Source organism: Xenopus tropicalis, chromosome 2, assembly GCF_000004195.4.
Source record: "Xenopus tropicalis strain Nigerian chromosome 2, UCB_Xtro_10.0, whole genome shotgun sequence".
Taxonomy (NCBI): domain Eukaryota; kingdom Metazoa; phylum Chordata; class Amphibia; order Anura; family Pipidae; genus Xenopus; species Xenopus tropicalis.
The window spans coordinates 133,882,453-133,899,146 of NC_030678.2; the positions used below are offsets into that span (position 1 = coordinate 133,882,453).

Below are 16,694 nucleotides of genomic sequence, written 5' to 3' on the forward strand. Positions count from 1 at the left end.
ACACAATTTTTATATATATATATATATATATATTTTTATATATATATATATTTTTATATATATATATATATATATATATATATATATATATATATATATATATATATATATATATATATATGATAGATATAGATAGATATAGATATATATGATAGATATAGATATATATAGATATATATAAATCAGTATATATGTATATGTATATATATATATATAATAAACAATACTCATTAAGACCCCGGGGGGAGACAGTATCCAGAGTTCTAATCCAAAACATCTCCTTCTGAAGCAGCATGCGATCCCAATCACCCCCCCTACTGGGCTCTGGGATCAAATCTATTCCCATGAATTTAAAAACTGGTAACCTGTGTCCCATCATTAAAAAATGCTTAGGTAGGGGTAAATCAGATTTGCCGGTTTCAAAGGCTTTCTTAATGGTAGACCTGTGATTTCCCATTCGCTCACGTAAAGTATTTTGTGTTTTGCCCACATACGTTAAACCACAAGGACAAGTAATTATATAGATCACGTGGGTTGATGTACAGGAAATATGGTGCCTTATGTTAATTTCTTTGCCAAAGTGGGGATGTCTAAATGATTTACCTGGTGCCATGTATCTACATGTTGTGCACCCTGCACACTTATAGCAACCCTTTTTCAATTTATTTAGACTAAAACTGGAGTCATAACACTTAATGGGGTCTGTTTTCATTAAAAGATCTTTTAAATTAGGCCCCCGTTTGTATCCCCACATGGGCTTTTGAGCTGCAACTTTAGACAGCTTCTTGTCACTTTGTATTACGGGCCAATGTTTCTCAACAATAGATTTAACAGCAGCTGATATAGGTCCCGATGGGGACCGAAACGTTACGTCGGCTGTTTATGCTACTTTGAATACATGTTTTGATTTTTCACAAGAAATCCCGGAGTTGCTGGTCTTTTTTATACTATATATAAATCAGTATAGATAGAAAGATGAAGTGCCATATGGCAAGAGAACACAGTAGGAAGGAGATCACTGACCTATAGAGCTTTAAGTCTCAGTGGGTGGATAATACACAGGCACAAGTAGGAGGGCAAAAGTGCACACAGTTTCGGACATTGGCCTCTGATTAGCAAGCCCAGAGCAGATAATATTCTAGTGTCTCTAAGGGTAGGCTCTAGGATCCATTCCCTTGTGCTTCTTTATGTGCAGTATACTAAGTGGCACTAACCTCTGTGTCAAATGTCTCTGCAATTCTGGGGAAGTAATGTTGCATAATGGGTATAAGGACAAGAACACATAAGGAGGAATTCAGAGAAGATTAGTCTCCACCGCTACAGGATCTTAATCACGGGGTGACTAATTTCTGTCATTGCCCTAAAATTTGCCGTTTTGCCATATTTACCTTCCTTTCTTAAATAAGCCCTTGATAAAATTAAGTATTTAGTATACAAGTGATTTTAAATTGCCATGATAAGACAGGTCACATGAGGTATTCCTATTATATAGTTTAGTTTTCCCTTTACTGATTAGTGCAACTTATTCAAACAGGGTGCCATGTAAAAGAGGTTCCAGTAGTTGATTCATACCTTAAGAAGATCTGAACAGATTAGTGATGTTTCCTCTAATTTCTTGTAGTCTGTGTTTTTTTTTTTTTAAACTGCTGGATGTTAAGGTGGCCAAACACAGTAAGATTTTTACCTTACAATGAAGGGAATAGGAGAAGTTGTAGTGAGAACTGATGCGGTCCTTGGTCCAACAGAAATATTAAGCCTGCCTGATTGACGTGTGGCCAATTTTTTGTTTTGTGAGACCCCTTGCTAATTTAAGGCGGTGTTGACAGGTGGAATAAATATGCTGCTTTCTTCCAGCCACCATCTTGATAAGTATCAAGTTCTGCCCATGCTCTCATCTGGCACGATGCTTGCTTCTGTAGCTCAGGTACAGTACTCTTGTATAAGTTAGTCAGCACATTGGATCCATGCCAAACACAAGATTTAGCATATAGCAATAGAAATGTGTGCTTGACTGTAACGGGAAGTGCCATCTGCCCTCAAAATACCAGCGTAGCTCCAAGAGATCTGTATGGAGCTCAGTTTGCTTGGGACGGCCAACTCAGCAGCAATGAGAGATTTAGTATAAAGCTGTTAATAACATAATAAAGCGGCTCAGAACAGAAAATTAGACTAATCATATGTAAAGGTGCTCAGGCGTGCATAGGCATAATTATGTTAACTTTCCTTTTGATGTTACATCACCTTGAATACGTGAGTATTTTATTCAACCGCATGACTTTAACATAACAGACCTCATTTATTTATACCTACAGACTCGGCAGGCAACACCATATTCATGGGGGAAGTAGCTACAGGCTCGGGTTACACATGAAAAACACATGACCGCCTGGGTCTGTTTTTTTGCACTTTTCACTTTTTTCCAGCCCCTAACATCTCTATTAATTCTGTTCATTTTCTTACAATTTGTATACATTGTAAACTTTTATTGTTACAAGTTTTGGTGCTGATTGGCCCATTTCAGAAGATTACGCTATTACAAGACAGACAAGTTTTACAGAACATTGCAATAGCTGACAATTGATATGCTAAATGAATGCTTGCTGGAAAGAAGCAAGTGAATCTGAGCATTCACAGAGGAGCACTTATATTCTTGTTCTTAACCCCGAGCTCAGCTGTGGCTTCAGAGCTCAGTTCTTTGATTTCTTTAGAGATGATCTGTCTGATTTAATAGAACTTATTTTTGTTTTCTTCTTCTTCATGAGTTTGCCTTTATGGTACACAGTAATCATGTTTTATTGGTAAGGAAAGCAACTATTAAAATGGTACATGTTTGCAGAGTACATTATATTATATAATATATTTGTGTGTGATCACATTTATGCATTTGTGTTTATAATTATACCAAGTCTAAGAAGGAAGGTACTAATGTACATGAGTAGAAAAAAAAATTGCATACACATTTTTGTATAGTGTTTGTTAAAGAGAAAACATTTTAAAATAGAGCAATTTGCAAGTATTAAGGTATTTGTAGTTCATGAACAAGAATCCTTTTGGATTCAAAGGTTGGAAACAGGAAAGCCAAAAAAACTAAATTTATACTTGTCATTTAAATGCTTTTTAAATGTCAGGTAATGGATATGTTATGTTTTAAACTTAGGGAAGGGTTGTTCATTGGACCAGCCTTTTATGGATGGTTCTTAATGTTATGATATAAATGTTTTTTTCAACACTTGTGATGTGTTTTTGTCCTGAGGAAGACCCCTCTGTGGTGTCAAAACATTGATATAATAAAGAAAATGTTTTTACAATTTTGATACAAAAAATCCTGACTGCATCAGAATATTTTTTGGATGATGGAAATGGAGGGGGAGAAAAGTGACGTTAATATGGTTCATCACATTAAATCTTTCTTCTAAAGGGAAAGTTCACCTTACAGTGAACTTCTAGTACCTTGTAGACAGATGCAATCTTTGTAACCTGGCAACTGGTCTCTTTAATTGATGCGTCTTTTTCAATTATTTGATTCTCTTTTCGGCGCCATCCCTTACCTGACATTTAATATGCTATCTAACTGCTAGGGCCAGATGTGAGAAACCAGAAAGCATATTAGAACCCTGTTATATTGTATTGCATATCTTTCTGCCAGTACTTTGCCATCTATGTAGTAGTTGGTTAGTAATTGCCCTAGCAATTTGATATAATTGAGAGATCCATCATCTGCAATGCTCAGGGTTTTCTGCACAGTTTGGAGTACCATACCTTAAACTTGTAAGAAAATGTCATTTTAAATTACCCCAAATGGTTTTGTCATCAGTATGGATTTATGCTATCTGAGTTGAGTTATCTTGAAGTTACTGTTTTATTATATGACAGGGCAAATCCTTGCAAAATAAGGCATTGTTTGTTTAAATATGGCTGTAGTGCATAATTTGGGCCTTTTTTAGATATGGGTTTCCAGATAATGCATCCCATAAAGGAAACCTAGACCCCACCACTTACATTTGCATTGGGACACTCTGGATGACTAATCAGGCTCGTTATCAACAAACATATATATATATGCCAGAGATTTCAGGTATAACATAAATGACAAATTACATTTATCCCTGATGTTTTTTCTTTCTAGATAAACTTGCTTTGGAGGGTATTGTGGTGCATCGTGCTGAGTGTAGACCAGCTGCTAGTGAAAACTACATGCAAATGAAGAGGTAAGACTTGTAGCCTTATGTTTATTCCTTTTTTTTTCTACATGTGTTAGTGAATGATTTGTTGGTCAGGATATATGCAATGTGCTATCTAATATAGAGCTACAGTACTAATTATAGTTAGTAAAGGGAGAAAAATTTCAAATACATTTATAATATTAAATAAATAGAAGAGGGGAAAAAAATGTAGATGTGTTTTGCAATAACAGGATTTTTAGAGTGACAAGGCAGGCATATGTTAAATAAATAAGTACATTTTAACTTTGGTTATAGCTCACACATGCATTCAGAAATTACATCTTTATAATGAATTTCCTGTAATTTATATTTTACAATTAAATATGTCACATGACACACTGAAACGTGTGTTATAAGAAATAATGTAGTAAATATGATGTCACCTTGGAGTTGCATGACTTGTAAAAAAGCCTTTGGCCTTGTGTCTTTATATGGTCATAAAATGCCTTGGTGGCTTATAATATCCTTATTATGTTGGGTTGAAAAAACGAACATACTGTTCTTCGACTTCAACTTATTCTTCCGCTTCTTCTTATTCTTAGTTTCCCCCATTTTCTAAATGCTATTCCTCCTACGGTTTTAGGGGTACAACACCCAAACTCTCCACACTTCTTCGCCCTATAGCGGAGCAGGTTGCTTGTGCTTTTCTAAGCGATCCCGCCCCCCGTCTTTTTGTGGCGCCGCTTCGAACCCCCCAGTTTTCCCATTGACTTTGACAGGGAAAATTTTCAAACTGCTGCCACACTTACAGCTTTGAAGCTACACCTCCCAAACTTGAATAACATAATAATGGGGTCACCCCAAATGAAACAGCGACATTTGTTGAATGGTCCAAAGTGGGAGGGGCCAACAACAGCCAATCAAATTTCATCCATTGACTTTAATGGGGAAATTGAAACTGCTGCCAATCTTAAAGCTTTGAGGCTACACTAATAATTTGCTGTGAACAGCCAATCAGATTTTACCTATTGACTTGGTGGAAATTAAAATTGCTGTCATTCTCACAGTAATAACACCAGGGTCCCCAAACTTTGCAGGGTTAGGCACCAGGTAGCTGCGGTTCAAGGTTAGAAAAGTGGGTGGGGCCACCAACAGCCAATCAGATTTTACCTATTGACTTTCAATAGGGAAATTCAACCTACTGCCATTCTCACAGAATTAACACCAGGGTCCCCAAACTTTTCACAGTTGGTCACTAGGGGACTGCAGTTTTGAAAAGTGGGCCATGCCACCAACAGCCAATCAAATTTCACCCATTGACTTTAATGGGGAAATTGAAACTGCTGCCAGTCTTACAGCTTTGAGGCTACACTCCCCAAACTTGAATCACGTAGTCATGGGGTCAGCCTGAATGAAAATATGAATGCCCAAAAGTGGGTGGAGCTGTGAACAGCCAATCAGATTTTACCAATTGGCTTGGCGGAAATTAAACCTGCTGCCATTCTCACAGTAATAACACCACAGTCCCCCAACTTTGCAGGGTTAGGCACCAGGTAACTGCGGTTCAAGGTTAGAAAAAGTGTGCGGAGCCACCAACAGCCAATCAGATTCCACCAATTGAATTTTATTGGTTTGATGCCAGGGTTCCCAAACTTTGCACAGTCAGTCACTGGATGACTAGAAAAAGTGGGCGGGGCCACCAATAGCCAATCACATTTCACAATTAAATTTTAACTGCTGCCATTCTCACATGTTTAATGTCAGGGTCCCCACGCATTGCACAGTTTGTCACTGGGTGACTATGTTCCAAGTCTAGAAAAGTGAGCGGGGCCAACAACAGCCAATCAGATTTCACCTATAGACTTCATATGTTTAAATTTAAACTGCTGCCATCCTTTGAATATTAATACTAAGGTCCCTAAACTTTGCAGAGCTAGTCACCAGGTAACTGAGGTTCAAAGTTAGAAAAAGTGGATGGGGCCACCAAAAGCCAATTACATTTTAACTATTGGTTTTCAATGGGGAAATTCAACCTGCTGCCATTCTCACAGTATTAACACCAGGGTCACTGGGGGACTGCATTTGTAGGTTTCAAAAAGTGGGTGGAGGCACCAACAGCCAATCAAACTTCACCTATTGAGTTTTTTTGGTTTACATTTAAAATGCTGCCTTTCTCACACTATTTATGTCAGGGTTCCCAAACTTTTGCGCAGTGGTTTTTACTATATAACTGTGGGTCCAAAAATTTGAAAAAGTAGGCGGAACCAACAACAGATCATATTTCATTCAGTGACTTAACATTTTTTCAACCCAACATGAAGTTTGTTCTCAAACTTATTATTTATTATGGTTATTTATAAACAGTGCTTAATGTTAGTTATAACTGATGGTAAAAGGGGTGTTCACCTTTAAAAAAAAAAAATCGTATTTCAACTTTGGTTTAATTTTTAATTATAACCACAATAAAAGAATGATCAGGTGTGCACGAGTAGCTACTTATTTTTTATAAGATAAAAAATTCACTGAGAAAGCTGCCATTTGCAGTCTGGAGTACAGAACATGTGAACAAAGTGCAAAGACCTGCAGTGTAGCTTGGTACAAGGAAGTGAAGGGCTTGAATGTTTAACAGAGACCTATGTTTGAGGGTCAGATTAGTTTCTTGATTTGCTACTTTCTTGATTAACTATGATGGGGAATGGCCCCCGAAAATAAAGCTGCAGGAGTGGTGTACATTGCTTTCTTAATACTGTTCTAAAAACATCAACAAGAATTCATGCATCTATGATGTGGGATGGGCAAGCCAAATAACACAACTGTTGTATTTCTGTATTCAAGGCACAGCAGATTGTGTTAGTTGTTCTGATGCAGTTTAAATATGCACTGCTTGGAAACTTGGCGGTACAGACTGAGTAATTAATAGACAAATGGGCAACTGCAAAAACACTGGCTAAATCAAATGTATTCATTCATTTGTGCTTTGAGCAATAAGTCTGCAACCAACCTTTTATCTATTAACCTAATTATTAACCCTTTATGTTCCACAGATTGTAGAATATACTAGTCTGGGGGTTAAGGGCAGTGGCACACGGGGTGATTAGCTGCACGATGCTTATGCCATCTCACTGCCGATTTACATTTGTGTCGGTGGGATGGCATGTTGGGGAGATTCGTCTCCTGCGGTAGCGAAGATTTATCACATGCGGCCAATCTCCCCGTGTGCCACTGCCCTAAGGGTGAAGACACATGGAACTACTGGTAGCAGCTACTTGTCACGGTTACAAAAACAGACAATGCTGACTATTTACTGATAACTGTCTCTACATGTGTTTTAACAGAGGCAATTCTCAGTATTGTCTATAGCAGGGGATTTTCTGGCATTTAGTAGCTGTGACAAGTAGCTCCTCATAAGTAGCTCTGTGTGTTTTCGCCCTATAGGACCAAATTATTTTTAAACCCAATGTTTTGTTAATACCCCTGTTCCTAGTCATTGAGCAGAGTGGAGGAATGGGTCGGCCATGGGCTATGATTACCCTAGAGATTCAATAGCTTTCTGCTGATGTCCCAGCATCTGGAGTCGCCCCATTATTACCCCTGCCATCTTAGGCCACATGGCATCTCTCTTTTGTGTTCTCCTGCTATCCTGCAACTTTTGTCTGCAAACCTGCTCCCTGGTGAGCAATACAAACACACACACACACACACACACACATTTTGACTGGTGGGGGAGGTTTGCACACACTTATTACATTTTTTAACATTTTGAGTTTATTTTTTCCCTAGAAGTGTTTTATTGCATCAAGGTTGGTTGTATGCGTAAAACATTTATTGCACAGCACAACTAGAGGAACTAGGATGTTGACCACTGATGTAATTGTTCAATATAATTTTCATTATTAGTTTAATATTTTTTTATTGATTTTATTTATTTATTTTTTGCTGCATTTTTTTCCCCAACACTTATTTTGATAATCCTATGCATACTGGGCATCAACGTGTTCAATAGGCCTCTACTATTTAAATGTAGTTATTGCTAAATAGATATAGGCCATTGTGCATACAGGTGCTCAGTTGTTATAGTTATTAATCTGATCAAAGTATGGGCTTTTTATACATCCCAGAGACTGTCTCAAGTAGGGCAAGCTTTATCACTGGTTAACTCCTCCTAAACTAAACAGTAACGTAGGTGCAATGCTATTCAAATGTCTCCATTTAGAGGGCAAGTAATTAAGTATAAGTTTCTTGAACAGATTCTAATAACATAATTATACAATACATATTAAACGGATGGGTAGCCATGAAAAATAAATATTGCTTGGCAGGCTGCATCTGTTAAAGGTCTGATAACTGTCTTTGCCTATTTAATTTGTGTTCTGCCTTTTGCTAGTGTATGCTGTCTAAAACCGCTCAGGACCAGAATATTGGTTTCCTCCCTGGATTGCAGATCTGCATATTACTTTCCACTAATTAATCAGGGGGCACATTATATTTTCTACATGGCATCTACTTTTACTTAAAATTGGACTGAGGGGAGCTTATTTTAACAAAGCATTCATTGCAAGTATTAGTTCAAATATGCAGTAGAAAGAAGGTTGAAGATCTTAAGAAAATAAATTAATATTATGTATATATTGCTGGAATGTATTGGGCTTGCAGAGTCTATAATTAGAAAAATGAGTGGTTAATTAAGCTAAACGGTTTCTTGCACATTGTAATATGTTGAAATATTTTGAAGAAATTGTGGTTTGGTGTTTCCTTTTTTGATCCTTTTGTTAATTTGGCTTCCCACTGGCGGCCCATGTAAAATACATTGTTAGGGGCTAAGCCTCTTAGGTGTATTTATTAGTATATTGCGTCATTATTGGTGCAGAAATAAACTTTCATTTGGAGCAGGAAAATGGTTACTTTCCGTGATGGCTGATTCTAATAATGTCTTGAAAAATGGCTTGGATTATTTCTTGGACAATATAGTGATATCTCCCTTGTCGCGGGCGACTAGTCTCCCCAATATGCCTCCCTACCGGCTAGAATGTAAATCGCCGGTGGGATGGCATATTCGGTGCATCGATTTGCCGAAATCGTTGAAGTTGCCTTGAGAAAAAAGAGGAAACATCTGCAATTTCTGCGCCACGTATGCAGTCACATTCTAGCCGGTGGGATGGCATATTGGGGGGATTGTTCGCCCGCGACAAGTGAGATTTGTCACGCGGCAACTAATGTCCCCGTCTGTCACAGCTCTTAGGGTAAGAACCCATAGAGTGATTCAGTCACCTGCGATAGATCTCTGCTATTGCGGATGACTAACTGCTCTGAAAGGGCTTTCCACCGGTGACTCCTATTGTTCGCACCGCTTCTGTTTTCCCAAAGTCGCGCAAAGTTGCTGCAGTAAGAGACTTATCGCAAATTCGGAATACAGCGACTGAACCGCTCCATAGGTCCTTACACTTAGGATGCCCTAAAGGGTCTCATCAATAATCCTTAAATGTAGCACTCAAATTATTTGCATAATTCCTTCCATAATTTTGGCATAGTTTTGTTTTAACACCTTGTAGATAACTATAGGGCTCATTTACATACACAAATGCAATGTGCAAAGTGAAATTTTGCCTGCAGTTTGCCATGTTTTTTTACCCAGAGTGGACATTTTCCCCACAGGTCCAGTATAATTGCAGCCATAAGTTGATTCGTTCTTGGCACAATTGCATCAATGTTATTGCTCTTGTGTATTTTAATGAATTAGAATTGTACCAGTTTGAGTGTGGATTGCGTCACTTATCATAACAGACTGGCCAGGCACAACAGTGTAAATATGCGCAAGCACCTTTAATAAATGGCATCAATACATGCAACAACTGTGGCTAATTTTTGCACAACCACAACAAGGACTGCAGTCATGAATGAGTGCTTATGGCTTCTTTAGCATCTTCTAGGTTTTGACATTGTTTAAAAAAAATGGTAAGTATTGTGCAACCAATATTTCTTGATACCTTGTAAAGTTAGTCTCTATTAGATGCCTAGGAGGAGATAAGGCATAATAGCTGTTCCCCTGGCATCTGCTAAGCTTTATGTTTTAGTCAATTAAATATTCTACAGAGATTTCAGCCCTGCCATCACAGGTGTGGAACAAACAGAGAACTGCATTACTGGAAAAAAATTCTTCTTGCCAGCGCCACAGATAATCAAATTTATGGGGCTGAGATGGAAAAACCACTGTCCTAGTGACATAGATTCTTAATTTCAAAGTTATGTTAGAAACCTATGGGAAAAATATATATGTTGCTTAGCAACATGGGGTGCTTGCTATTCTTGCTACGGACGGCAAATAAAGTGCTGAGCATATTCAGGAATATAGTAAATGTTGTAGAAGCAATTCACTACAGACTTTACTAAACAAATACTGCACAACCGATGCACGTCAGAACCGGGGTGGGCAAGTGCTCTGTGCCCCTATCTCTAAGAAATTGCTATGCCTAGTTTACATTTTAAAATGTTAACAATTCTCTACTGAGCATCTTGTATCATTGCCCATGCAGCAGGATCAGAGCGTCTTTTTTAAGGGTTGTTTAATCACACAGCATAGGTAAATATGTAAGCAGTGAAGCACTAAAGTGAATCAGGCTTTATTATATATATTATGTTACTGGCAATCTGGAATGGAGCATGCAGGAGTGGCTGCTCCGGAGATAATAGTTTTAAATATATGGAAGTGTGTGCTGGGTATTTATCATGCTGCAGCCAGAAGAGGACATGATGGAGCTGAATGAGGGTGTATAGAATGAAGCGCGAGGGGGGGGGGGGGTCGATGAAATGAAAATGGCGGTGGCTAGCAAATGAAAATGAGAGTAAAGAAAGGGGAAGAAGAAATATAGAGTAAAGTATTAGATAAGGGAGAATAGGATGAGAGAACATGGGAACTGTGGAAAAAGTCAAGTGGTGAGGGTGCAGAGTGGATGAGAAATAGAGAAAAAAAGCGAGATATGGGATGGGGGGAAGCAATAAGTTATGAGAAAAGAAGGAGAGAACATATAAGCCAAAGTAAAAAAAGGTGTAATTAAAGGAACAGTAACACCAAAAAATGAAAGTGTATAAAAATAATTAATTTATTATGTACTATTGCCCTGCACTGGTAAAAGTTGTGTGTTTGCTTCATAAACACTACTACAGTTATATAAATACCCTGCTGTGTAGCCATGGGGGCAGCCATTTAAATTGAAAAAAAGGAGAAAAGGCACAGGTTACTAAGCAGATAACAGATAAGTAGCATAGATTCCCATTGTATTCTACACAGTTTATCTGTTATCTTCTTATGTAACCTGTGCCTTTTCTCCTTTTTTCAATTTAAATGGCTGCCCCCATGGCTACACAACAGCTATTTCTATTAACTACAGTAGTCTTTCTGAAGCAAACACACAACTTTTACCAGTGTAGGGCAACAGTGCATTATATTTTAATTATTTTAAAACATTTTTATTTTTTAGTGTTACTGTTCCTTTAATTTAATTTGAATTGTGAATAATCTGAAGAAGCAGCAAAGCTGGAATATAAAGGAACACTGGAAGGGAAAGAGATCTTTATTGGGAAAAAAGAGAAAGATTAGAATAAAAGGGGGATTAAAAGGACCGTGGGATAAACTGTGTAAGAGAAGCAAAAAAGAACAGACATCTTATAGAAGGAAATATAATGTGTTTGTGGTGCCAGAATGCACTGCTCCTCATTGTTTATAATGTATTTGTTGTGTTAGTACCCACTGTTTCTCTGTATCTAATGTACTTGGATGTCAGTACCCAGTGCCTATCATTGTTGATAGTATACTTAGGTTCTAGTAGCCATTTATCTCAGTTTATATGATGTAGCTGGGGTGCCAGTAACCTTTACCTTTCCCTGGATAATACACTTAGCATTTTCTAAATGTCTGGATGTTGTTAGACTTGGAAACATTTTTGCTGCTACTGCTTTCTCAAAAAACTTGTGAAAAACTGGTTGTGGCTTAAGAATTTTGTAAAAGGCACGTGTAGCACACTCCATAAACTACTATCCTTAGGATTCCCATCCATAGTCTATTGCCTGAGGCAGAACCACATGTATAATCATTAGGAGAATGCCTTGGATGCCTTTTTGTAGGAAATGTATTTTTGTCATCATTCTTCTGTAAGCTATTGTTGTAGGGGCTTTCATACATATCACTAACTTTCATACATATCACATGCAAACCCTTAAATTTAATATGTAAAATTACTTAAATAGCTATATTTGTGGCAAATAATTTAATTCAGTTCACATGGGAGACATCTTTGACTGCCAAGACCAGTCCAAATTGTATGGGGAAGAAGTCTGCTGTGTCTTATGTGGTTCATGTACAGCATTCCCTAAAGATCAGTAGCTCTGTATAATTAAGGATATTAAATGTGTGCATTATAAACAAACTGTATTTTGATATAAAATAGATGGTTAAAGAACAAAACAAAAGTTGATCAATTTATATAATTAGGGCTATTTACATATGTGCCCCTAATAGAGAAAAGGCAGAGTTTTAATAGATCTTGCTTTGCTTGAGGTTTCCTGAGACATTACTATAACCATTACTGCGGAAGCCGTTCATCTTTCTAGAAAGTCTGTGATGTTAAAGTCATGAAAGTGACAACGAAAGAAGTCATTAATTTCTTCCCAAAGCGCAGACAAGCTAATAAATGTATTTCAGGCTCCTTTGATGAACTGTAACGAAGCGCAATATCTTTCGTGTCTTCATAAAGGACCTGGCATAGCAGAAATCTCCCAGTCTCAGACTTTACATCTGAGTGAGGCAGTAGTGAACATGAAAATGAGGACACATGAAATGTTGCTAATTAGATCCCCAGTGGTGTCTTTACTTAACAGGTTCTTGGGAAACATGGAAAATATATGCAGTGCAAGAGTTTGAAACACAATTTCAGCCTCTTTATTTTTATATGTTTGTCTTGGGAATAAGAAAAGGAAGAATTCCAAAAGTTGATGAATTAGGCTTTTGAAGTCCAGGTTAAGTAATCATAACTCCCAGGGTTGCTGCACTGACCCATTAGGCAGTTTATCTGCCCATATATGGGGACCCCCAAAGGGCCTACATGATTGATATCTGGACGAAAATTGGCCAGGTGTCGATCAGGCAGGTTTGATTTATTTTTTCGTCGTATTGGAGACCACATCAGCAGTCCTAGCTGCAACGGCTCCTATTCCTGCATAATCCGATCATGTATGGCCAGGTTAATTTGTAGATTTGACAATGTTCTGCACTACAGTGTATGTTGGTGCTTCATAAATGTGTGTTAATATATAAATAGTTTGCTAGACCATAATCTAAAGAGAGGAGAAAGACATCAAATTAACACGTCACTGTATGTGTTTTAATCCGGTTTCCTCCCACACCCCAAAAAGTACAAGCAAAAGTGTATGAAAGAACCTTATATTGGAAGCTCCACTGGGGCAGGAATGATGTAAAAGATGTGTAATCGCTGTTAAGTGCTTGTGGATTATGTTGGCTCTATATAAATAAAGCATAATAATGTTTCCTTTCATTTATGTTGAATGGCTGGCTGCTGGTCACTGCCACACATAGTCAGAACAAGCTATATTTAGAGTGTTTTTCCAACGCTAGAGTGATCATCAAAATAATTAAGACAAGCATTTTAATAACTGTTTTCACCTGAATAATCTACATGTGTATGACACACAAACATTATGCATATCATTATTAAAGGGAACTTTGCAATCATTCATTGTCATGGTAACAATTCTAAATGTCAGTCATTGCCCTATATATTTTCCACCCAGGCCTGTTTTAAATAGTAAGCCCTTAGCTTTAGCGTATTTACATACCCGCAAATAGCTTGCTTTCTGCCAGATTTAATGCACTCGTTGCTGCTACTCCCCAGTAAATAGTATACAGCAGCAATGTCCTGCAGTGTGCTTAAAGAAATAAACTAGATTTTCCAAATTGTAGCTGGCTGAGTAAATAATCATTATTCTTTCAAGCAGTATATTTAACAAATTTCCTCAGTTTTATTGAGATGCTGGCTGTAAACTATTGTGCAGCAGTAACTATGGCACAGCCTTTCTGAATAGTTCAGTATATAGAGGATAACTAGCAGGCTTCAACCTCCTGGTACAGGTATGGAATCCTTTATCCAGAAACCCATTTTCCACAAAGATACGAATTACGCAAAAGACATTTCCCATCTTAAGCAAATCATTCTGTTTTTTTTTTTAAATAATTTGTCAGGACTGATGACCCTAATTAGCATGAGTCAATTATTATGCAATTTAACAGGTTAAGCAAGGCTGGAACTAGGAGTAAGCACCTAGGGCGCTAGGTAGGTACCTCTTCTGCCTACCCTAAGTGCTGGCTGTCTTGCCTCACGCAACCAACACTTTGTTACTATGCTCTCCTCCTGTACCTCCCCTCCCCCTTTCCTGTCACAGCGCATGTGCCAGCCGGGTTGCTAAATTACGGAAAGATTCCTTTTTTTGGAAAACCCCAGCTCCCAAGCATTCTGGATATCAGATCTCCTATACCTGTACATTGAAGCCAGACTTAAAGGAGAATGCAAGTCAAAATTTAAAAAGCATACTGCCCAATAGTCGTCCTATTGTTTAGTAAAAACGCCACACTTTTGGTTCACCTAATCAAATATTTACTCAGTCACACTTGCTTCACATTTTCTAGAATAGGCAGCCATCTCTAAAAAGGTATTTTCCCTTCCTGTGTTTTATTCCCTCCCCCCCCCCCTCCCCTCTGGCAGAGCCGCTTCTGATTGGCATGTGTAGCTCAGAACAGCAGACAGGATCAACTTACACACATGCTCAGAGAATAGGAAGGCTGCCGCTGGCACCTACAGGAAGGGGAGAGAGATTTCAGTGATGTCACTGTAGTCTTCACACTGCTGTAGGCTGCCAGCACCATATCTCAGAGAAGCAAGCAGGGATCTGGGAATTTAGATATGCAGTAAGTACTTAAAAAGAATGCCTTTAGACTTAGTTTTAATTTATATTAACCTTTCATTGTCCTTTAAGTTCGCAAAACAACGTTTTAGCTGTAATTCCTTAAGTTATGATCGGTTAAAGACTGGGCTTCCCGGGGCCCATTTGGGCACCACTTAAAGGGGCCGCCACCCCCACCATTTATCCATTATGAGGAATAAAACTTTGATAATCTTGTCTCATAATTTAATTTTCTATTCTGTTTACCAGTTTAGTTATATGTTTCTGCGCTGTTTCCAGCTCATTAATATTCTTCTTAAGCACTAGGGCACAAAACTGCACTGCATACTCTGTTATCCTTTAGAAACACTATCAGGTATGCCTGTTCCATGCAAAATGTAATTCTGGAACGGAGTGCTGCTTTGCTGTTACCAGCAAGCTGAGTGAGAACACTGCCTCGGTAAACTTATGGAAATAACCTTAAATAACTACTGGAAGTGAGCGTTCCTCTATAATGAATACACCCAACAAGATGTGATTACATGGGATATATATTCAGATGTATTCTTAGTTATTCTCTTTCTCTAAGAGAGAAAAACATAAAATTGTCTTCTGATATATGCTCTTGTTCTCCTTTTGATAAAAGCAAATGTTGAGATGTATTGAACAAAGCTGGGTAAATGTGTATATACAAATACTTTGGGTGTGAAAGCAAAAACAGTTGCACATAATAGTGCCTAATCTCCATTGTAATGATAATTTCTGAGAATCCAAAGTTTAGAAAAATTACAAATCTGTTGAGCACAATTTAAACCACAAAAAAATTGTGATTATTGGGGTTGTAACATTCTGTTTATTTCTTTAGCTAACATATAGAACTTTGTTCACATATGATGCTTCATTTTGAAATTTTGTATTTGCATTTGGTACTTGGTATGTGGCCAATTCAGTTTTTAGTAGGTCAGACATCAAAGGTCAGTGCTTGAAGTTGGTTTAAAGTGTCTATTAGACAAGTAAAAGAAAATACTTTTTAAATAAAAACTTATTTGTTGTCCTTCAGGGATCCCCAGCTCTTATATCTTTCATTTAGAGTTTTCAAATGCTAAAATCAATATCCTCACTATTATACTTAAACGATAGTTGGCAAACCTAAAGCAGTAAATTCAGGAAATATAGCCTTTATTATTTGGGCTTAAAAGGGTATTATCCCACATCAGGTGACTTCAAGTGTGTGTAACCTCAGATGCATAAAGGAAGTGGTTTAGATGATTTGTGCATTCATCAGACCAAGTGTCTTGCAATTAGCATGGCAGCCGGCACTTAGATCTTTATACACGCTACATATATGCTATACATATGCTCATGCCACCAGGAGACCAGAAAGTCATTCTGTTTCCACAACATTATCATTGCTAAACATTACTTTAACAATTAATTTTAGTCAGGTTGCTGTAGCAGCTGACGTCAACCAGGGCCAACAGGGGGACGGTTCTCCTGGGCCCAGTGGGTTTTGGGTCTTAAGGTGTGCTGCACTTACAGTACTTGTATTAGCTGGACCCCTCTGCAGTCAGTGAGCTGCAGACT

General features: G+C 37.8%; 1 protein-coding gene across 1 annotated transcript in view; it reads left to right on the plus strand.

Moving 5' to 3' along the window:
• The window catches only part of gtf2f2 (general transcription factor IIF subunit 2), a 95,529-nt gene that overhangs the window by 51,099 nt on the left and 27,736 nt on the right, over positions 1-16,694 (plus strand). Inside the window, exon 7 of the mRNA NM_203656.1 lies at positions 4,127-4,208. Within this exon, the coding sequence (NP_988987.1) occupies positions 4,127-4,208 (82 nt within the window). The remainder of the gene's footprint in view (positions 1-4,126; positions 4,209-16,694) is intronic.